Consider the following 24,309-nt stretch of genomic DNA (forward strand, 5'->3'; position numbering starts at 1 on the left):
GTTAAGTCGAAAGCTTTCTTTTGGAAGGCTTGAAATCTATTCTATTCTTTATCCCATATCAGCTTAAAGTTCACCTGAGTGTTGATTACAGTTTTACTGAAAAAGTAAAGAAGAGTTTTCGATAAAAACAACTGAAGTTATCGAAAATAAAGAAACACAAATAGTTACGGACGCTTTCGTTCTTTTAGAAGTACATAATTTAATAAAAGAATGATTTCTAAATTAACGTGAATGAGAAATTTAAAATATATAAGTCTAACTATATTTGGTGATACTGCACTGTTTTGGAGCTTTCGTGAATTTTCAAACTTTCGTCATAAAGTTCTCTACTGGTGATCAAATACTATGTCAGAAAATTCGCTATTGGCGATCACAAGTACCATATTTAGCAATTTATTTCGAACTTTCGATTGAATATTCTAAGCCAATTCTCTTACTATGTATGTATTTTTTTACAACTAGATTTACACACAACACACACACGTATATATACAGAGAAGAGAGAGAAATTGAGATTTCAAGGTTGAAAGACCTTTCTTAGTTTGGATAATCATTAGATGGTAAAGGCTCGTATTAAATCATTTTGCACTAGAGAAGTTAAAAACATAGAATCAAAACTACATCCTAAAAATTAGTATTGGGTAATAAAAAGCTAGTTTGAAAGTATTTGAAACAAAACAAGAAATACAGGAATATATTCTTTATTGAACTAGCAAATCAAATATGTTTACAGATGTTCCTTTTATAGCGCGTGCATGAAAGAATGTTTCTGAGGTAGAACATTTATGTGGTAGATTTTATCTCCTGGTATTCATCAAATCAACTAAACTATAGCCTATCTGCAGTTTCTGACAGTCTTATTACTACATAGTTTTACAAAGCCCGGGCATGAAGCTCCAGATCTGAAAAGTTCTTAGGTCATCCTAATCAATTTTTATAACATTAAGTTTCTTTTATAAAAATAAAACTATGACCTTTCAAAGAATAGTAAGCTTAGGACCTCTGATTGTCTTAATAAGGCCAGCGCTTAATTAATCCATCATATATTTGTATACGATAAAATGATGGTGAATCTTTGGATTATGGTAACTTGGCGATTTTTGGGGGAAACTTTGGCGACCAACCCTGCTACAGCAACCTACTAGTTTTTTTTTTTTTTTTTAGTCCAAAGGGATTTGAATCCCGAAGGACTATTAGTTTCGTTTTGGCATTTTGCGTCGGACTCATAAATGTCGGTTCACTTTTCAAACTGTTGCCACAAAATGTTAGAGTCCTGCATTATATTTGAAGAAATTAAATAATGAAAAATCTGCATAAATGTATGTATATTTCTCGTATTGTGATAAAACAACGGTACATAGAGTCATCGAATTTTGAATAACGTAATCCTCCAACGAATATGAGCATGTGGAAGACCAAATTTGAAATTTGAAATTTGTTTTATGATCGATTTCCTATTTTTTAAAACTTTGACGAATTTTTGATTAACAAACTCAAGGATTTCAAAGCGAGCAATGGCAACGTTGTGCAGAAAAAACATTTTTATCTCCAGCGCGTGAGTCTCTGTATCGGAAATTCTAAAGATATGCTCGTTTTAAAACTATTTTGCGATATTGCTGTTGCACTGGATCTTATGGTTTAAGTGCGAGGAACATGATATTTAATAAAGAAAGGTAACACACAAAATGTTAAAAAACGCCCCTTTGGACGTAATTTAAAATCTGAAACATTTCAGAATTTTTTTTTTTATTTTTATTTATTTATTTATTTATTTATTTATTATTTCTTTTTTTTTTTTTTTTTTTTTTTTTTTTTTTTTTGTACTCAACATTTTTTCCAACAATCTGCTAGCCGAATTACACTTATGCTAAAACTTTTATGGAACAAAAGTGCTTAACCATGACGAAGATTAGGTGCGAAATTGGAAGAAAGTGTAGAATCGCCCACTGCTTGCCGCGTTTTTAAGAATTACATATACACGGTATCCATGTACACGTCGACCTATTTTCACTTAAAAAAACATCTCATAATTGCACAAAAATGGCATTGCGCACACTCTTGACTTTATTCATATGCACATCGACCTATTTTCACTTAAAAAGTCAAAGAAAATTGACAAAAATCCAATTCTTCTTACTCTTATAAAAAGCGCCAAACAAATAAGTAGGCGATTCTGCACTTTAGCAGAGAAATTGTTTCTCATTGCTTATTAGCTAAAATCCCGATTGGAATTTTCCGGAAAATGTCACATTACATGTCTCATGATCTGTCATTTCTCTGAGACAAAATAATCTGATTCGAACTGTGTACTTCTCAGATTATTGCTAAAGTCCTAGCTAGTAACCTTTATCGCCTTACCAAAATGTCGCCAAACTACCAGTTACCATATTCCAAAGATTAGCCAAAATGGTACATGCTTTATTTTGTACACAAAGATTCAGCGTTTTTCAAACTGTTTATATTTCCAGAGCCCTGAAATTAATATTCATATATCAAGGAATTCTTTACACAAATATTACAATCGTTCGACTAGCTACATAATTACGAAAGATCAACCTATTCGTCACTATTTATTGGAGAAAACTCACGATTTCTTGAAAAACACAATGTCTCGTAGAGAGTTTTCGCTGAGAACCATGGTTGACAGCGATTTCTCGTGGAATCTTAGCGTTCTCTCTTGGAGCACTGTGATTCTCTAATCTTTGATCGCGGAATGTTAATATTTTTGCATGAAATGCTGTGATTCCTCAGCGATTTCTTGCAGAACACAGACATTCCCAGGAAGACTGGTTGAAAAACGCTGATCTAATGTGATGGACAACAAACTGTCAAGCCTAAAACTAACAATAAGATACATTATTTCGAACAGATCGCAGATATGGCAAACTTTTACAGTCAGTTTTGCAAACGTAACACATTTTTCAACGAATTTTTTTTAATGTCTCCATCTATACGTTTGTGAAAATATTCATATCACGTAAAATTTAACATGTGTAATACGGCATCCGACCTCCTTTGTAGTTTGGCCATTTTCGTATCTCTCGGTATAAATTTTTCCCTGGTGACTCAGTGCAACCAACGTCCCTGTGGCCATATATCTCTCTTATAGGCGTCAAATACCCCTAAAAGAAATTCAAAACACATTATTATTGGTATGCAAAAAATAATAAATAAATAAAGGTGATAATACATTACTTCGGATTGAAAATTTGTAAGAAAATTTAAAATACATTACATCAAGAAGATTTTTGTTACTAATTATCAATAGCATAACAAGTTTTAATTATTATATGAATTAGGAAGTTTTTTGGTAGAAATAGTTTAAAATATTTAACTAAAATGCAAAATTTTACTGAAATTCTGAAAATATGAAATTCCTTCAAATATAAAATTATCCGGCACTTTTCCGTTTTGCCGGCGCAAGCGATAAAGTCGCCAGTAATGGTACAACCGATGCCAAACGAAATATCTTCGCTGGTAACCTTTAACTTATATATTTTCAAAACAAGTCGCAGCCATTTCTTATCAGATTGAGTGTTTCTTTCAATACTGGCATACAATTCCATAGAATTTTTATCAGATAGTTCAATTTTATGCCCTAAGGCCATTCGCGGGCGGTAATTAAGTCAATTAGGATGCAATCACACCGCTCACCCGATGGCGAAAATATAGAAAAGGCAAAGTCAAGGGTTAAATTCATCCATTCTAATGAGAATGCACTAGCGAAGTAAAGCACTGCGGTTTTAATTTCTGAATAAGCTATTCGTACGAATTGAAATCATTCTTGCATTTAAACTTGCATTCCAAATTAAGATTTAACTTGAGATTAATGTAGATAATTACTGACAGAATTAGATTTTTGTAGCGTAGTTTACATGAGATGAGATCATTTGGAGTCACGTAATATGAACCGGCGAATGTTGTACAATGAAAGCATAGTCAAATTAATGTCTTTTTACATATTTATTGGCTTTTTTACAAAATTTTAAACGACATTAAAATGTTTATACCTTCAAAATAAAAAATTCTTCGAACTAACATTTGTCAACACTTTTTATGTGTATACTGTGTACCAATAAAGTTTACTTGGCGAAATTTGCGCCGGCTTAACGGAAAAGTACCAATTATCAATTTTCCTTTTATACAAGTCCTCAGTTTCATTTTTTTTTTTTTTTTTTTTTTTTTTTTACCGTGGCGGCAATTTCGTGTGGGAATATTAGTTTCAGAAATGTATTTTATAATCAGACTATAAGAGTTATAATCAGCTTCATGAAAGGTATTAAAGGCAAGAGATATTTATAAAATTATACGAAACAATACTTTATTAAATAGCAAAATTTAACTCTATTTTCCCTTAATATCAAAGAAGTTTGATGTATTTTAAAGAGTACTTTTTCTTTATAAAATTATGTTCAGTCATCTGTATTTAGCTCCACCTGCAGAAAGAAAAATATGGGGAAATCAGTTCATGAAATGATGTTTTAGGATCTTATCCCAACCTAGTAGCAACTTCAAGCCTGTATGTAACTCTTAACCTAATGGACCTAAGGGCTACTGTCAAGTTTACCTCTTTATCCTGACATTATTATTATTGCCCAAAATAATCCCTCAAATTTTATATGAAGTTAATATATTTTATTAATTTTTTTACTAATATATTTTATTATTCGTCATGCTTTTGGTAGAATGTAAATTCAAGCAAAAATCAAAACCCACTCTTGTTTGCAAACTAAAACTACTGTTACTGTTGTTCCTAATTCCTTCAGATCATGAATCAGATTCCGTATCAGATTCATGAATATTACTTTAACTAAGACGGAAGAGACTATTTCATATTGTCGGCCAAGACCTGACAATATTAGTTTTTTTCAGTTCTATCCTAATTTTGATACAGAACTTTGCGCAAAGCTGATTCTAAAAGAACTTTCATTTCGACAATATTAAAAGTGCTTTCGTGCCGCAAAGACACTGTACATTCACAAACATCCATGCCTTTTGTGAATGTACAGTGTCTTTGCGGAGATTCGAACCAATTCTAAACAAAATTTGTGCTCTTTTAAATACCAAATTTCAAAATCTCTTTCTAAATTCTAAATGCTATGTACGAAATCATACTATCGATGATTGCTATAAATTCATAATTATTTTTTAATTAAGCTCTAAGTGCCATTATCTCATATATTCGACGCTTAAAAGTCAGTTTGACGGTGATCCAAATCAAGTTTAAAATGATCGCAGGTTTGTTATTCGAGAATATCAACCAATGAAGATAGACTGATTACCCTTAGTTCTTTAATTCGGATAAATCGGAGAATCACTGCCAAAGAGATCACCAAAAAGCTAAGTGGAAGCATGAAAACATTAACTACAGATAGTCTTAAGTTTAGCAAGATGAACACAAGTTCTGTTTCCCATCTTTTAATAACTGAACATAAAAAAAGTATGTTGATTGAAGTCACGTAACACAACGAGGATTTCCTACCCCACGTAACGTGGATTGTTAACGATGGATGTTTTACCTCACATAACGTACCACGCAACGTGGGGATGTTTTACCTCATCTCTCCATATAGACTAGATTTCACACCCTCGAAATTTCATCTTTTCGGTCCACTTAAGGAAATTTCAGAGGGAGGGGGGGGGGGGAGAAATTCAAGTCTAATAAGCACTTAATTCACGTTTGGGTCAATATGCAATCAAACAAGGATGGGCCAAGATGCAATTAAAAGACGTTTAATCATCTAGAATTAAGAAATTTCGCGAGGATTGGAATATGGGAACAAACGATAGGTGATTGCATTAAAAAGTAGTATGTAAATAGTTCCATTGTCTCTAAAAAGTAAAATTTTAGTGATAAATTCCTGTTTATTGTTTGAACATCCGTTGCTATTTTTTCTTTTTCTTTTCAGTTTTTTAATGGGAAACAGAATTTGGTGTACAAAGTGTCAAATCACTTCAAGTGGAAAATGGAAAGCTTTACCTTTCTGACCCCGCAATTGATGAGATTCAGAACTGCACTGATCATCTTCTTATTAGGTTGGATCTCGTTGAAATTACCTATGAAGGCAATACCTACAGAATTGGTGTTGAAATTGAGAGTGTGAGTCCCTCTTACCGTCCATCCTCTACCTTCATATACACGTCCGTCACTTCCTATGAGGAAGTTATAAGCTATGTCACCATAACCTAAAGTAAAATATTATATTCGTTAAATTTCAAGAAGTTTTCAAAAAGGCTTCATGTCATTTTCAGTTAGTCCTTTGTTTTTATTTCCCTTCTTTATATCTCTTGTTAAAATGTTGATAAAGAAATGAAATGGAAATGCACAAGAAGCCTCTCTTTAACAATGCACAAGAAGCTGGCTACTATGAACTGCTTTGTACCAGCTATTAAAATAATTTTCAAATATTTGACCTTCTCGGGGCTGGAACCTAAGAAGCAAATGAACAGTTTTATTTCGAAAGACTTCATGCAATAGCAATAATGATGATTTCAATACAAAAACTGATTAAATGAAATTTAACTAGCTATGAACAAATTTATTTACTAGTCCAAAGTGGCTTTGTCTCTGAAGGACTTTTGTTTTCGTTTTGCGATTTTGCGTTGTATCACTTTAAAACGTCCGTTTCACTTTTTAAACTGTTGCCACCAAATGTTAGAGTCCTGCATTATATTTGAAGAAATTAAATGATGAATAATCTGCATAAATGTATGTATATTTCTTGCATTGTGATAAAACAACGGTAACTAGAGACATCGAATTTTGAATGACGTAATTCTACTGCGAATATGGGCATGTGGAAGCCCAAATTTAAAATTTGGAATTTGTTTTATTATCTATTTCATATTTTGTAAAATTTTAACGAATTTTTGAGTAACAAACTCAACGATTTGAAAGTGAGCAATGGTAATAATCTACGCGGGGGGGAACCTTTCTTTATTTCCAGCGCGCGGAACTGTGTATCGGAAATTCTAAAGATGTGCTCATTTTAGAATTATTTTGTGACTTTGCTATTGAACTAAATTTTGTGGTTTAAGTGCAAAGAACATGATATTTAATAAATTAAGGTAACACACAAAACATTAAAAACACGCCCCTTTGGACGTAATTTAAAATCTGAAACCTTTCAGATTTTTAATAATCTAGACTCATTAAATTTGTTTGCAAAATCATTATAGGCAGTTTTTGTTTCTTTCTTCAATGCTTTTAGTATTGCGGAAAAAAATCGTTTTGCGCCATTGTACAACTTTAGCCTAAAGTCCCGAAGGTGCCGGTCTATCGGATACTTGCTACGCATATTTCCTGGTTTTGAGAAACCAAATAATCTCTGCAAAGGCTCCGAAATAAAATATGAGGCACGCGGTAACTACCTGGATTTGGTTGACTAAGTGTCCTGCCATTCTCTAGACGTGCTTTAAGTAGGAGGAAGAATGTAAGGAATATCACATTCCTTCATATGTATTCTCGTGATGCACAAAGCTAGAATACCCAGCTAGCATCTGAAGAACCTGATTCGAATAATTAAATAGTTGCAAATATATATAAAGATTTTGGGATCATTTGATTGTATTTCGGTTTTTATGTATTTTTAGAGTGTTATGCATTGTTTTATTCATTTGTTTGTTTATTACGTGCATTTTATGCAATAATTTTAGCATCTCTGTATATGCTCAAACTAGAAGGCCCGGCGGTCATACGAAATGATCGCTGTTCTAGATATTATAAATTGTAATTAAAATACCTTGTGCAAAGGTGTCTTCTAATTCAAACTGAATTACCCAGGGCAGGCGGCGAGGACGCCCCTTTGCTTACTGCCCCACGGGGTTTCCCACTTGCTTAATTGCTTAAAGTAGAGTGCAATGAAGGAAACCACTGGCGGTAAATTTCTTAAGAGCCACCGCTAGCTCAATAAATAAAGATTATTTAAATAATAAAATCTTAATTCACATGTCAAAGATCTCTTTGTACACAACATTTCTTGTGTAGATCTTTCCACCATTTTTAAGCTCGCCTTGCAGAAGACCATCCATTATTTTTAATTTTACGTCCGTTCTTTCACGAACTTTTGAACAGGTAACATAAAGTTGACCGTGTCCAAATGCAGGCTTAGGTAAAAAAAAATGCCCACACGCTTAAGCGTTTGGCCCTAAGACTTATTGATGGTCATAGCAACGCCAAGTTTTGTCTACGTCTCAATTGAAACGGCAACCCTGTGCCGTGGCAACTTCACCCCATTGGCTAGTACAGTTACGCAAGTAACAAACAGACACGTAAGCCGCATATAATAAAGATATTTATTTAATTCATTTTATTTGTTTTTTCATCGTTGCCGGTTTTTTGCCGGTTGCATATTTCCGAATTCTATTATATATAGATATTAAATTTGTTTATTAAATGTTAAATGCACGTGCTCTTGTATTTTTAATTTTTCAGGCTTAGCTTTCTCATAATATTCGTCACGCGCTGCACTGCACGGGGATTAAAACAATTTACAGTTACGCAAGCAACCAATAAACTATCAGCGACAAACACTTAAGCCGCATACATATAAGATTTGTGATCATGTTTTATGCTTGTAAGTGTTTATTTCATGTTTGTAAGCTGTTGCAAATGTGAGTCATAAGTGATTGTCGTTTAAATTGTGAAATTAGTTCAGTTAGAAGCTGAGATATAAGAATAACGTTCTTCAGTGGTCTTAATGACAACTTTTGTTGCCAAGTCGACGAAACCTAACGATTTTTCATCAACTTGGCGACATTCTGGAAGTTTCCGGAATACGTTTTCGAAGCGACGAATCGTTTCATAAGTGATTATTGCATTTACTGTGTGTGAGTGATATCTGCGAACTCCAATACTCCTCACATATTAAAGAGAATTTGACTTTTCTCTGTTCTTTTCCTTAATCTATTTACTTTTCTGTGAGCTGTTATTTATTTCAATAAAGTGTAGGTATTTGGTACTCATCTGGCTTAATTATTAAAAAGATCTTCTTGAACAGGTAGCTCGCAACAATATAAACCACAGTAGGAAAAGAAACTGGTGCCAGATTTTGCGACACATTTATTTCAGTTGGGTAGCCTTACCTTGGTAATCCATATGGTCATCTTGAAGGGTTTGAATAAGGCGCATGCACTGGTGCTTCGATTTGCAGGGGACAGTTACAGTGTGCTGAATGATGACCTGATTGATGGGTGTGGCCATGGGCCAGCTCCGGATGTTAGCCCTCGCTCTCCATTCTTCCCTGGGAACGAGTTCGACCTCGTCACAGCCCCTTTGACGGTCTGATAAATAAAATACAGACAAGAATAAAAATTTGTTGACACATTGCAGCAGCAAATTTAATAGTGAAAATTATTATTAAATACTACATTTAGAGCATTTAATACAATTATAAGGTATTTCTTCCGCCTTCTTAGCGTGCCTTCGTGGTGCGGTGGTTTGCACGCTGGGCGCGTATTACGTGGTTCGATTCCCGGCGAAGGCGTTGCTCATTTTTCACTTCTCCTGCTTCCAAAAATTATCTAATGTCTCAACACATTGATTGCGCAAAATATTAGAGACACCCAAATTTTATCATGGAACAGTCTGCCAATGGAGTGAAATAATGTAAGACCCAAGAACTGATTATATACAACTCCCAACTGACATGCCTCATAACGCATACCTGAATGCATAACAGATATACACAGTGTGATACTTCTTTGGCAATATGAAGCAACTCCAATGATGGAACTAAGAAAAAACTTTATTTAGCACTCAAAATGGCGACATACAAAACAAGAAGAAAAAAGAATACAGTCAAAAGTCGTTAATCCGGACTCGTCGGGACTTCGACGATTCCGGATTATAGATCATCAGTTTAAATCTCGTAAGATGGCATGCAGAAATTCTAAAATTAAAAATATGAAACCGTAATTTATGAAATAAAGAACAATTATGATCTAAAGGGTATCAAAATTTGCAAAAAGAAAAAGCTTAATATTTATTTGTTTACTTTATTAAACATTTCTTTCAATGTAAGTTGTTTAAGTTTTGCTTCGTTTCATGTGATAATACTTTCTCTTTAATTCTATAAACAGACGTATTTCTTGTTCAGTTACAAAGTTCTGCCGTTCAAGTCCTATAATTGCTGTGTCAAGAACACGGACTAATTTGTCAATCAAAATTTTTTCGTTTTCAATAGCCTCTGTCACTTTTCTTCACTATCGGAAACGAATTATAATGACGAGGAACTTGTTTTAAATCATATCAAAGACGGAGCATATCGAGATGAAATACTACATTTGGTGAATTATAAGCCAAATAAAATAAAAACATCTGCGCTGAAGATAAGGATAGTGCTGACAAATCAACTTCCAATTCATTACGCGCCCGCCACGGCGTTCCCCCCGCCGAGCAGCGTGAAATTTATAAACAGATTTCGGATTTCAAAACATACTTTCACTTTAGATCCTTTACATATTAACAAATATATATCGGAAATTCTATTTGATATAATCGAAAGTTTAAGCTTACTTTTATAAAATTGCTCTTACAGTCTGCAAAAAATAATAAGCCGGATGCAATTCGAAAATTAAGGAACAACGCAATCATCAACATTAACTGAAATAGATAATTAGATAATTTAGAGCTTATACGTCCATTATACATAAAATGCGCACGCGAAAACGTATTCTGCACTTGCGCACACTCATATGCGCAGTCGTAAAAGGTCTTACGCGCACGCGTGAACGCCTCTGCGCATGTGTCAACGCGGTGCATGCGCAGAAAGGTTTTAGTTTTGAGGTCCGGATTATAAATCATTCCGAATTATGGGTGTCCGAATTAACGACTTTTGACTGTACTAACTTTTAAAAATAAAATTACATTCTTTGCGCGAGAGTCGCACGTGGCACTCGAGTCTGGTTTCAAATATTGCCATTCACAAATACCTTAATGTTCATCTATTTAAATTATTTAAACTACAAGATTTTAATAATATTTAAAGCTGTTACAACAGTAACGGAGAAGCTTTCACCAGGACTTTAACAGGAGACCATCAGTAATGACTATGCTATCACAGATAAAGGAGAAATCACAATTGGTTGCTGAAGGTTAGTGAGCATCAAAACTGAAACCTTAATGATTGAAAAAATTTTGCCTGGCCCGACGAATCTAGTCTCCTGTTCCGTCATGTGCATGTTAAGGTCACAATATCGCGCACACAGAACAGATTCTTGGACTCTTCTTACCTAATGACAGCTCTTCAAGCTGGAAGAAGCTCTCAACAACACAGCTTAAACTCGATATCGTTTCCGATGACGTATATTCCTTAATGGCTGTGATGATCCTTGATGATCTCAGCTTGTAACCGTACACGATTGATTTCCAATTTGTATAAAATCATGGCTGAATTCCTGTTGCTTTCTTAGCCAGCTCAATCCTCTTATCCGAATTCTTTTCAACATTTGTGAAACAAAGCTTGAAATAACCATCAGCTAGTCTGAATGAAATTAGAGTTATCATTATGTGAGTACAGGCCTCATTAGTGATAACGGTATCTTGTTTAGTCCATGTCCAGAAGAATATTGGCCGTTATCAAAGCTACAGGTAGACTATGCTTTATTAGGGGTAGTCACTAATATTTTAGCCATTCAGTGCATGACGAATCTAAAAAGCTCATACAATATATTGATTGTTGCCCATCGAACCTGAGAAAAAAAAAGAAAATGTTTTCTCCCTTATACTCTCGTTATTAACTTTTGTATGTTTATTCGAAAAATATAAGATTTAATTGACCACTCAAGCAAAATTATTTTTCATAAACTCTCTCAACACGTGGATTTTTATAATAGACTAAAATAGAAGAATTTGACAAATGGGCTTTGTTTTCGCCAAACGCAGCATTTTCAGTTTTACTAACGCTTCAGCGTTCAAAATGTTTTTGGCTACTGAAGTAATAATGGCCACAAAATTAGAATTTCGAATATAATTTTCTTCTACTATCTGATACGTTTGGAATGTTTATAATTACACTGATAACATATACTTCGCCATATCTGCCAGTAGTCTATTAATCTCAATTAACAACTAATAAGACCGCTTTCATAAAGTCTCTTTTTACTTCCTTGTACGAAGTAAAAAGGAAGTATTGTAATCGCGAAAAGTTTCAGGCAACTTATTTCAACGAAAATATCCATTTTGACCGCTATCGAATGCAATTTAACGATGTTTTTGCGAGATATCTGTGCATAAGGACAGAATAAAAGACACCTTTCCTCCAAAAAAATTATAAAACTGCTTTAAAATTAATTCTGAGGAGAATTTTTCGTGGCGTCTGTACGAACGTATGTACGTACGTGCGTACGTACGTATCTCGCATAACTCAAAATCGAGTAGCCTCAAGAACGTTGAAATTTTGTATATAGGACTGCTATAACATGTAGATGTGCACCTCGTATTTTGGTTGCAATCGGCCGCACCAAACGTATATAAATATATTTATATATATATCCACTCTGTTACCCGGCTCAGTGATCTCAGGATCTTTACTCTTATATATTTGTAAATTATGCATTTTTTGCTTTAAAAATGATTGAATTATGTTGTTTTTATCTTCCGGTTAAGATTTTTATGCCTTTTGTAATTCTGGAAGTAATATTTGTACAATTATCAACAATTTAAAAGCTGTTTAAGTGCGGTTAAGTTTTAAATAACATGGCGGACATATTTGTTTACATTTGAAACAGCAGAATTGTAGATTTGTTGCCAATCTAGGGAGACTAAGCTTCGCAACACAAAAATAACGCCTTCATTTTTATTGCAAATTAAATCATGCTTTATCCTTTCTGGAATTTTTTTTCGAGGAAATAAGTGTTTAAGATTTACTTCGTAATTTTTAATGCAGATATTTTGAGTTTTTATGTATTTTTGCCTTGTCGCGAAGTGAGAGCTGAATTAATTGAATGAGAAATACGCAATCGTCTGTGAAAAACTGTTTCTTTTCTGTTTTCTTTGCTTAATTTCTTTCATACATCGTTTTAGCTTTATTATAGTATTTGAATAGAACACGTGGCAACGATAATTCTTCAAATGATATAAATTTTGTGCATTCAGAATGTCGTTATAGTAAACAAATATAATGAATTTTAAAGAGTGCATTTATTCTATTGTGGTTTATGCGCTGTCGACGAAGTAGATTTAATTCAATCCAATCAATTTAAATGAAATTCAAGAAAAAATGCGTATAATTTAATATTCCGTACAAGGAAATCATATGGTGTACACATCATTTATTCTATGTTAAATCTGAAGCATAATATTGAATGCACTTAATTCTTACTTTTCCTATTTTGAGAAATTTGACACAAATGCAGGCAGCTCTTTAAATAATTCCTGCAATGACTTTAAATATATCTTCTATTTTATATCTGACAAGATTTATTGCCATCGATTTCATTTTTTTCTGTAAAATGACACTGACACCTTCCGTAAAATGACTTCCGTTACTCAAATATGAAATTCGGGGGGGGGAATTAATATGGCGATACAATGAAAGATATGTTAAAATGTTTTCGATTTCAACGTCAGAAACATGTTCAGCAGAATTGTTCTAAAATTTTTAATTACTTTACGTAAAGTTACCATACCCTAGTCATTTACATACCTTCGCAAGTATTCCCTCTTCACAAAGCGCTGCAGTAGCCCTTACTGATAGTTATCAAACTTAATAATCATCAGCATCCTTGATGGGTACAATGGCTAAGATGGATAACCAGGTGCTCTTCGGTTTAATCTTATTTTAATAACTTACCTGAACTTACATCAACACCCAACACTAATGAAATAGCGAATTGACCATAAGTGATAATCAACGCAAAGAAGAACAACAGCCTTCACGCACACAGTCATGCCATAGCGTTGTTGGCCACAAAGATCCCCAGATCTAACCCCTTGTAATTTTTTACAATGAGGGTTTTGTTGCAGTGTTCATGCCTCTATTTCCCCAGGACTTACAGCAATTGAAGCAGCGGATAACTGAAACGCTCGAATCATTAACAGAGGAGTGTTCTATCACGAGTGGGGCAAAGCTGGAATATCGCATAGATAGCGAAAGGGCACATATAAAGCATCTTTAGGAACTTGGATAACTATACATTCGTTGTTTAAATTAGATTCATTAAAATAAAATAATTACAGCATTCACAGGTACGCTTTCTTTTTGCCCCATTCAATATGAAGTACCCGGTATTTTTGAGGAATGTTTTAATTTTTTTTTTTGTCCTCGAGCTGAAAATTTCAGCAAATCATTAAATATTGGTTTTGAAATCTTTTTGATACAAGATAATGTACCTAATTCTCCAGTAGCACCGAAGGATTTATAAGAAAAATGTAAAAATTATTTTTTCAAATAACATCACTTTCATCGTCCAGCAAATGTATCAAAGTTTAATCGTATCCTTTAATACAAATCATCGATATTGAACTATTCCACAAAGAATAAAAAAAGACTACAAGAAACTATAAATTTGACATAATTATGGAAGACATTCTGTATCAAATATTGTTTTAGAAATGTCAAGGAAATATGGAGTAAAGTAAGAAGTAATGTCTAGGATTCCTTATAGCGGCGTGGCGAAAGGTTATCTCTCACTGTACAAATGATTTTAAAGGATATGAAAATGAAATAATCCGTATTATCAGTGATATAAGTTAAGCTTGGATTTGATCTAGGACTAAAAGAAGTTTCAGAAAGCTATGTTCAGGTTCGATTGGTTTAGTTATTTGAATATGGCAAAGCCCACGACGGCTATCTGTCTTAGGAAGGGATGCCTTTGTAGAGAGCTTTCTAAGGAAAACTGATTCGTATTCACGTTACACTTCGGGCAGAATCACGAATGTCAAGCATGCAACCAGCCTGCTCGCCTAGATTTGAATTCAGGACGAACTATTAGTCTTTAATCGCATTGTTGGGCCGGGTGATAATTCGGACCTGTTTAAGTTATAGCATAAGGGGCTGGATGATGAAAACGTTCTGTTTTGAGGTTAATTAATGTCTAGAGATAACATGCTTACGATGCTCATTTCATTGATAATGACGAACAAATTGACGGAAGGATTAGAATTGCTGAAACGTTTAAAGAAAACTTGAACGGGAATCCTAATCTTGAGTCATCAATGAAAATTTGCCAAGCAGTTGAAGATTCCATCCATTGCCACTGAGTTTTGTATGAAAAACGTCGGATAGAAAATATTCCACCAGCCAACTGTACACCATTTTTTATCCGAGAAAGAATGATTTTATGTTGTACTCCTAAATATAAATAAAGATTCTTGTATATTTTGTTTTTCTAAATGCATAGCTGTCTTGTTTTCCTAAAATTATAATCTTGTTTTCTAAAATTATAATCTTGTTTTCTAAAATTATAATCTTATTTTCTAAAATTATAATCTTGTTTTCTAAAATTATAATCTTGTTTTCTAAAATTATAATCTTGTTTTCTAAAATTATAATCTTATTTTCTAAAATTATAATCTTGTTTTTTAAATAAACCTTTCGTTTACTTAACACATTTAGTTTCTTTCGCACCCTCATATATACAGTTTAATTAATAGATTTGCAAAATCATTGACAACGATCACCCATTTTACATGCATTCTTTTATCCCCCATGGTCTCGGATTCGATTATTGTGATATTTTTCGTGGCAACAATAAATTGCGATAGTCGAGGCATTATTGCGATTGTAATGCAACAATAAATTACAAGTCTTGTAAAAATCTAAATGACTTGAATTTACTAAAATCCTGGCTACGTATCTTATCATATTAAAGCGACACACATATTTTTTTTATCTTCACCATATGCAGAGATATCTTGACAAAATATTAGTTCTAACACAGCGGTTTGATAATATAACTAAGAAAGGAAGATTATTTTCTAAGAGATTATTTCGAGAAATTAAACTTACATCATGCACGCACGAACAATCCAGAAAATGATTATTAATCAGAGATGCAAAATATGAGAGAGACGGCAATGTAAAATGTAGGTTACATAGTTAGGCCAAACAATAAATGTAGGTTATAAAATGAGGCCAAACAATAAACAAACTTTACTTTAGCTTATATATTACATTAAAAGCTATGAATGCCGCCCAAAGGGGATAGCGGTTAGTGTCTATGGCTGCCGTACCGAAGGGTCTGGCTTCGAGTCCCGAAGAAGTTATGGATGTTTGTAAATGTAAAGGGTCTGTGCGGCATGGGAGCTTTCAAAATATGCGGCGAGCCGAAAGTTCTCTCCAGGGACTGATTGTAGGGGAAGAGGGGTGGCAGACCCACAGACCCGACCCCCGGGGTGCTCTCCTTCAAAACTGGAGGTGGATTTGAGCGAAATCTTGGTGTCACCTGTACGGTGCCCAAGGCTCTTGCCAACGACAGGTGCAATCTTGCCTCCTTGCCCCGTGGCAGCCTCCTTGACGCGATGAATTTCGTCGGCTTGTTCTTATGTCAGACAAGCGAGATTAGTCACAACAACTGCAACAGCAAGGCTGATGTTACAGCAAGGCTTTCAAGTTAGGCTGATGTAGGTGCAGCAACGAGGAATTGCATGCACGCTCGATGTTCCAGCGGTCTGTATTTTGTTTGTTAAGTTCCAATAAATGTTAATTGGCTTCAGACAGTTTGTAGTGTAATTATGCCCTTTTCTTGATACGCCCAAACTCTCATTTGAGTTTAGACTTTAATGTAGAGCAAGCATTACAATATGCTTTGGTTTCAGTTTTGCTCGTCAAGTTTCAATAAATGTTAATTGAGTTTAGATCGCTTCTAATGTAATCATACAACTTTCTTCATATGCCAACACTTGATATGCAACGCTTTCACATGCTCAATTTGAGTTTAGACATTTTCTGGTTTTACTAATATTATGATACCCCTTTCTTGATATGCCCAAGCTTACAACATACCTCCCTCTTCTTCAGGAGCAAACACATTTTGTAAAATTATTCAGTTGTCACGAGCAAATCACAGAGGGTCAGAATTTTTTAGTTATGGCAAAGCACTCCAGAGCTATCTGCCTAAGCGGAGCGATGACTTCGTGGACGACTTTCTAAGGGAAACTGACTCGTATACGCGTTATTACATTAGGGGAAACCCTCGTAAACACCCATGAAGCTAGCTCCTTCGCCGGCCTTCGAATTCCAGACCGAACTACCGGTGTTCAGCGACGTAACCGCATGGCCGCTGGTGGGCTAAATCACAGACAGTCTGGGGGTTAACTTGAATTTTCGATTACTTGAAAGTTGTTCCCTACTCTGTTTATTTTCGATCGCATAATAGTAAGAGATGCGTTTTGTAATATTCACAGATGCTTCTTGATTGGGTATGGAGCTGCTGCCTGAACTTAAGCATCATACATAACATTTTCTCGTTTACAATAAAAGATAAATAAGTTATTTGGTTTCAGCTTGAAATTTTGGATTGCTGTTTTTTGCAGGTTGGTTCAGTTCATTACGGAAACGCACACGAGGGAAAGGATGCCTTCTTGGAGGACTTAAGAAGGAAAACTGGCTTGTATGCACGTTAGACATGAGGGGAAAGCCACGAAAACGCAGCCCATTCGCCGGGATACGAACTTCAGACCGAACTACCAGTGTTCAGCGACTTTACCGCTTGGCCGCAGGTGAGCTTTATTTAGAAGCAAAAGACGTTTATTAAGCATTTTATGCGCCTTAACTCTGGCATGAATTATGTGACGTTTCAACGTAGGTTTTCCATGCAGCACATTAATGCCCAATGAAAATTGACCGAAGACCATTAAAAGTTACCAAAAGAGTTACCATAATAAGACCGTACAAGCATATCATAAAAATGATCATAAGAAGACCCAGACCCGTAATTTTTCTATAAGTTTTTTTTTTTTTTTTTTTTTTTTTTTTTTTTAAGATTTCAGTTTAAAATTGCAGATGTTATCAATGTATTATAATCTCATGTCATCATTTCCTTTATCTGTAACTGGCATTAATTTACTTTTAAAAATTATTTGACATGTAATTTTACGTAGAACACTATGATCTGTAAATATATCTTACCGGCAATTTGAAATCTACTTGCATTTCTGACGCAGCAATTCCGAAAATATTTAATGATTATTCCAAAGAAACTTCTTTTACTACAAATCTCTTACAATCGTTTATCAATCATAAAAAAATAAAAAAACAGAGATATAACTACTTTTATTAAACTCCTCTTCGAATGTTAGCGAGGATGGAGTTTTTTAATAGATACATTAGAATTATCTGGAAATTTTTCCATTCGATCCGTTGAAGTACCATTTGGAGTTCCGATCCTACCAGAGGATTAGATACGACCACTAGTTGAAGTTTCGATCCAACCAATCTGTTGAAGTTTCGATCCGGCCAGAAGTAACATATATTTTAAAAACACGTTCAGTTATGTGGGCGAAATTTGCTATTTTAACAATTCGAAAAATGAAATTAATGCGCTGATAATTAAAAAAAGACAAAGAATAGGAAACCAAATATGAACCAGAGGTCAAAAACTAAACGTCACTGTGTAAACATTTATTTATTTTTTATTTTAGCAAACGTGTTTATTTTATGTTACGTCTTCTCTATACCTCCTATTCCTTCCGTCCGCCATCGCCAGAATGCAAATTAGATTACGTTTAAAGAACCATCGAATTTGTAGTTTAGGGTAAAACTGCCTTTGATCTTTAAAATCAAGTTATAAAAAGTTATTCCTTATGGAAAATTACAGACGATCGTGATTATTTGTATCGATATTCTAAAATGCATTTTGATGAAGAAACTTACCTTCTAATGACATCCCATAATTAGAAAGACATAAGAATATTAGATATACGTATAGCATTTTTTTCAGTCCTGTAAAAGAAACATATATCATGTAATCATTATTATTATTACTGATATTGTTGTTATTATTATTAATTATCGCTAATTGCTGCAGGATGCATTTTGTTTAATTGGGTGATTGGAATCGGAAATTAAAAGGCAATTTGGCTTAAAACACAGAAGAATGTAATCCAATCTAATATTTACAAAGCATAAATTTTTATTTAAAATTATTCGGAATTATTTAACGAATACATGCAAAGCACACATTATGATAAAAGTTTTCATTTTTATATCTACGTAAGCTTTTTTTTTTTTTTTTTTTTGTAAAATGGCATTTTTTAATGGCAGCAAGCATAGCACTTAAGCGCAGATATGATAATATTTTGGGGAAAAAATTCTAATATTTAAATGTTTAGGTTTTAATAACATATAAACACATACTTATTAGTATTTTTTCCAAGAATTATTACGAAAAGATTAACTTTGTGCAAAGTGACATCCAGTGGATTTTCACCAGCTTAGAGATCTAATGCAGAAAATCCATTGCCATTTACTGCTGTGTTGGATGCATGAAGTTTAAAACTAATAACAATATTTCCTTGTCATTGTACGATGCCTCCATTCGTTCAAATTCCAGTGTGTCACCTCTTCCGACAAGGAAAAGTCTGCGGAAATAAAATGTTAGAAATATTGCTCTAATCTTTGTAAACAACTGAATGATTTTTCTTTTCTACTTTTAAATGTTATTAAGCTAATCTTTTTAAGGCTGAGAAAAACATCAAATATCTGAAAGCGAGATATGTTTTCGGCATGATAAGCGTCCTTATAGAAAGGATCATATGTCCTCAAAAAAAAAAAAAAAGCGAAGAATATATTGCTCGTCATCATCATTCTGCGTCTTTTACTCGGAAAATCACTTAAAAGTTTGAGAACGGCCTATGCATTCTTCTACAAAAACTATCTTTAATTATTCTGTAGTTTTTTATCATATCGAAAGGAGATTTGAGGTAAGCGTGTTGTTCATAGTAATTCACCAACGGCATGTTGTAACTGTTTGTAAAAGCTAAGATTCTACCATACATGATGTGCACAGGACATAGCCTTTCATCACTTTATCATATCATACCTTCTGCGATAACATCCTTAACGACTGATGTGGTAACTACGACTAGTACTAGTACGGAACGTACGTATGGTGCGCAGAATATAATAGCTTAAAATTTATTCAATGCTTTCATTTTATTAACTAAATACTAAATATGGGAATTTTATTTTAATTATTATGTAAGATTCATTTTGATTATGTTAAAATCTAGGATGTATTTCTCCTGTTTCCTTACTCCACCAGAATATATAAATGAGAGGAATTTTAATTATGAGTAAGAATCTAAATTAAGTAAAGGAGAAATAGAAAAGCCTGCTGACCATAAAGAATTCTTGTAGTCGCACTCCTTGTGAATAATATTCTATTATTTGATGAACTCTGTTGCTGAATAGAAAACGAAACAGTAGGAGTATAAAATATTACTGAACCAGGTACTAGGATAGAATTTATCTTGTGAATTTTAGATATTTTGAATTTTGTATTGTCTTTTTATAAAAGAAACAGAGTATAAAATCTTATCGAACAAGGTCCTATGGTAGAATTTAATTCGTGAATTGTAAATTGTTTGAATTCCATGTTGTCTTTCGGTAGACAAAACAGTGGGAGTATAAACCAGGTTACTAAAAGAGAATTTAATTTGTGAATCGTAAATAACATACATTTCAATGTTGTCTATTATTCTCACTAGAAGCAGAAGTAAACTTTTGTTTGCTTAGTTTTGTACTTCAAGTTGAAAGCGCAATAAATTTTAGAGGTTGTTACTTTCTACTGTAATCATTTATTGACGGACTTTGTAGTATAAGTCATGACGACATCTGTTTTTCAAGCTATAAGGCTGAACTAGTTTTAATTTAAGCAAATGCGAATTTAACCTCATAAACTGGCTTGAATGCTAATGCTGGCGAGTTGGCAGTTTGTTTGTTACGAATTAAATTACAAAACAAATCAAAATTAAAATTAGAGAAAATTAGCTGTCAGCTCATTAAATTACAACTTAAAGTTACACAGAGAAAAAAATTAAATTAATATTTTAAATAATAATTTTAAATAAATTAAAATTTAAATAATAATTTTTAAGTAAATTAAAATTTAAATAATAATTTTTTAAAATTAATGTTGCCGTATCTCAGGCAACCTGAAAGGTAATCTAATTTTTTAATAAACTTCTGATCAAATTTCTCTTGCTGCCATTTTCTAACATTAGTTTCAGTTTACCATTCTATTAACATTCCCAATGAAGCATCTCTGCGTATTTCGCCAGAGCATGTATTAGAATTGGAGCGGATTTATCATTCAGTTTGTCTGCTTGATGCCCTTTCCGTGCCTTTTCTCTAATAATTTAAAGTTCCTTCCAAGCATTTTTCTCGAATGTCTGACTGATCTACAATCAGAGGAGTAGCTAAGGTTTTAAGCGCCCGGGGACACCTTAAGATTTTGCGCCGCTTTCTGTGTTCCAAGAATAGAAAACATTTCATTCTGAAATGTGTATCATCAATTTGGCGCCCCCTGGATGCTGCGCCCGGGGACAGATGTCCCCCCTTGCCCCACCCTAGCTACGCCACTGTCTACAATCTTACCTTACCACAGCCGACCAGTGATCTAGCGGCTAAAGACAAAGGCACTGTTATTTCGCTTTGGGTTCTGCATGGTTTGTTACTTGGGTATTTTTGTAATTTTCCATACTTTTAACCTAAATATGGCCATTTTCCCTTGGAAAATCTTCTACCAAGACAACTTTCCTTAGGTAGATGACACTATATTCTCCTGCTTTGTGCGACTTCTTTCCCCATGTAACCATACTGACATGACCATAGAGAATTATAGTAATACCATAGTGACCTCCTAACCATACTGAAGAGATTCGAGTCTCCAAATTCCTTTTTCCTGCTTTAATTTTGCTTAACGTTGGTTGTTCGCGTGAACGAATCAAAAAGGAAATTACTACAACGGTACAGTTCGATTGCAGTAATATGGCGCATGACTTTGGATTCATTCATTTTCAAGTATGGACTATCAGGTTAGGAATGCTAAAAGCAGATGCTGCTTTGGCGACCGTAATTTTCGCTAAACGATTTTTTTTTTTTTTTTTTTTTTGGCCTTCCCGGTCTACACGAGCAGAGATTATTATATCTAACGAAAAATTCGGGATGACTGTGCCAAATCAGGAAACCACTATGGCTATGTTACCATAGAAACACCGTATTTGAAGAATGGAATCGTCTAAACAACATGGTCCAAACATTGCCTTCTCAAAGCCGAGCTATACGTTAGAAATCGTGATGCAAGTAACAAGCGGGAACAGCAGGAAAGTTGTGACCTTGAGAAGTTTAATTGGAAGTAACTAATTTTAGTATAATTTAACATAATCAAATAATTCATAGTAGCCTTCGGGTATTTCAAAAACATCTTTATTTACTCCTTATACCTTGATGGAATCGTCTAAACAACATGGTCCAAATATTGCCTTCTCAAAGCCGAGCTATAGGTTAGAAATCGTGATGCAAGTAACAAGCGGAAACAGCAGGAAGGTTGTGACTTTGAGAAGTTTAATTGGAAGTAACTAATTTTAGTATAATTTGACATAATCAAATAATTCATAGTAGCCTTCGGGTATTTCAAAAACATCTTTATTTACTCCTTATACCTTGATAATAGAATCTATTTTCTTCACCAAGATCTGACTGTACATCCAAAACTCAGCACATTGTATAAGTTATATAAAATCGTAAGCTTCGAAAACTGGAATGGAATGGATTATTTGGTTAACGCAAATAAATAAGGGTTTTTTTGCCTGCGAGAAGTAATGCCTTCGCAGAGAACCTTATATGGGAAACTAGGTATTATTCAAGCTACAGTTGGAAAGAGCAATGAAAACAGCAATGGAGACAGCCTTTTCACCGAGATTTGAGTCCAGGTCGAGGAAGCAATGTTCAGGTGTCTTAAGCACTCGATCACTAGTGGGCACATAACAGAAAATTGTTAAAATTTGCGAACCTTTTTTTATACATAGCGCACATTATAGGAGGTTTACTTGTTTATTTTTTCCAATTTGAAAGACAAGATAATAAGAATTGTATAATGAGAAATTTTATTACTTGCGTTATTTAGTAAATTTTCCTTACCGCCAAAAGTTATTTATGGAAATAACCAATCATAGAATAAAAGAAATATTAGGAAAATATATCATAAAAGGCATTACCATTAAATCTCACGCTTTTTTCTAGCTGTATTTGATAAAGAAATTAAAGTGGGGGGAGGATATGAGAGATGCACCTACTTCGATACTCGCACGTAATGTTTTCATTGCACCATGTTTAGATAAAGAAGTTTCCGGTTTAGAGGGGAAAACCTACGACGTCATCAACCTTTTCATTCCCGCGTGATGTGCACGAAGCGAAAAAAAATGGAAGTTTCCTATGTATCCGCTGCAGCTGAAAGGTCATTTCGTCACCTACTGTAGCAAGCTATTCGTTTGTGATTATTCGGTGTTTCAAGCTACTGTTTCACCCTTTTGAATTTAAAATTCATGATGCGTGCTATCTGAAGAACATTGTTCGCACTTACAATTGCTGTGAAAGTCTGAATATTCTGGGTTTCATCCAGATAAAGGAGATACTTTCAAATTTAAACGTAAAATGAAATAAAGAACTGAACAGGATAATTGGGTACTTTTCGGTTTTACCGTTGATCAGTGGTTGGTTGCTAATTTTCCCGGCGTTTCAATTTACATCAAGTTAAAATACTGAATTCTTCCAAGGAAGGGTTATTTTTACCATTCTTCCGAATTTGCGATAAATGAAGGAATGCGTGGCATGAGGTTATACATCACTGTGAAAAGGAGATGCAATGTGAAAAATTGTCAGAAAAAAAAAAAAAAAAAAAAAAAAAGCATCAGCAAGTGGTTCGTTGTTTCAAAAAATCACGTTTTTTAGAGGAATAAGCTACTGTTGCAAATTTATTGCCACCTAACAAAATCATTTAAAATAGGAATTTATATTTTAGTAAACAAATTAAAGTTTTTTTCTAAATATATTACAGTTAAAAATCAAATAATTAAAAGCGCTGTTTTTTTTTGGAGGGGGGGAAGGGGAGTTTGCTTAATATTTAATTCTTTTCGTTGGTTCCATGATTATGCCCGCCACTTACAAACTTTACGCTGATTACACTTATAGTACAAATTGTTTGAACACACGATACAACCAACAACGAAACTTATAACAGGTACACTCTGCATACCAAAAAAAAAAGGGCGGAAGGACAGTTCTATAGCTTCCATTCTACTGGCCCTATTCTACTTAACGAAATTCAATTCGCGTTTTTCATGCCTCGAAAACGCGACTTATGATA

The 24,309-nt window shown here is 33.9% G+C and overlaps 2 protein-coding genes across 6 annotated transcripts in view; one reads left to right on the top strand and one right to left on the bottom strand.

The window, feature by feature from the left end:
* Nucleotides 1–685: 685 nt before the first annotated feature.
* LOC118183851 (peptidoglycan recognition protein-like) lies at nt 686–23,388 on the bottom strand. Of its 5 annotated transcripts, none has more exons than XM_085816597.1 (5): nt 23,240–23,375; nt 18,816–18,884; nt 9,085–9,282; nt 5,981–6,186; nt 686–3,122 (listed from the first exon to the last, which is right to left on the bottom strand). In XM_085816597.1, exons 2-5 carry the CDS (start codon nt 18,871–18,873, stop codon nt 2,985–2,987), a joined length of 600 nt encoding a protein of 199 aa, XP_085672723.1. In that variant the 5' UTR covers nt 18,874–18,884; nt 23,240–23,375; the 3' UTR covers nt 686–2,984. The 5 variants fall into 5 exon arrangements, with proteins under 5 accessions (XP_085672723.1, XP_085672724.1, XP_085672725.1 ...); XM_085816598.1 differs by having other exon boundaries at nt 23,162–23,270; XM_085816599.1 differs by lacking the exon at nt 23,240–23,375 and adding an exon at nt 19,299–19,484.
* Nucleotides 19,765–24,309, top strand: part of LOC118202576 (intraflagellar transport protein 74 homolog) — a 102,481-nt gene continuing 97,936 nt past the window's right edge. The window contains exon 1 of the mRNA XM_085816595.1: nt 19,765–19,864. The gene's annotated coding sequence lies outside the window, so the exon portion shown is untranslated. The remainder of the gene's footprint in view (nt 19,865–24,309) is intronic.

The sequence above is a fragment of the Stegodyphus dumicola genome, chromosome 5 (genome assembly GCF_044657685.1).
Source record: "Stegodyphus dumicola isolate Sdum_Otavi_A_Nest chromosome 5, ASM4465768v1".
NCBI lineage: Eukaryota > Metazoa > Arthropoda > Arachnida > Araneae > Eresidae > Stegodyphus > Stegodyphus dumicola.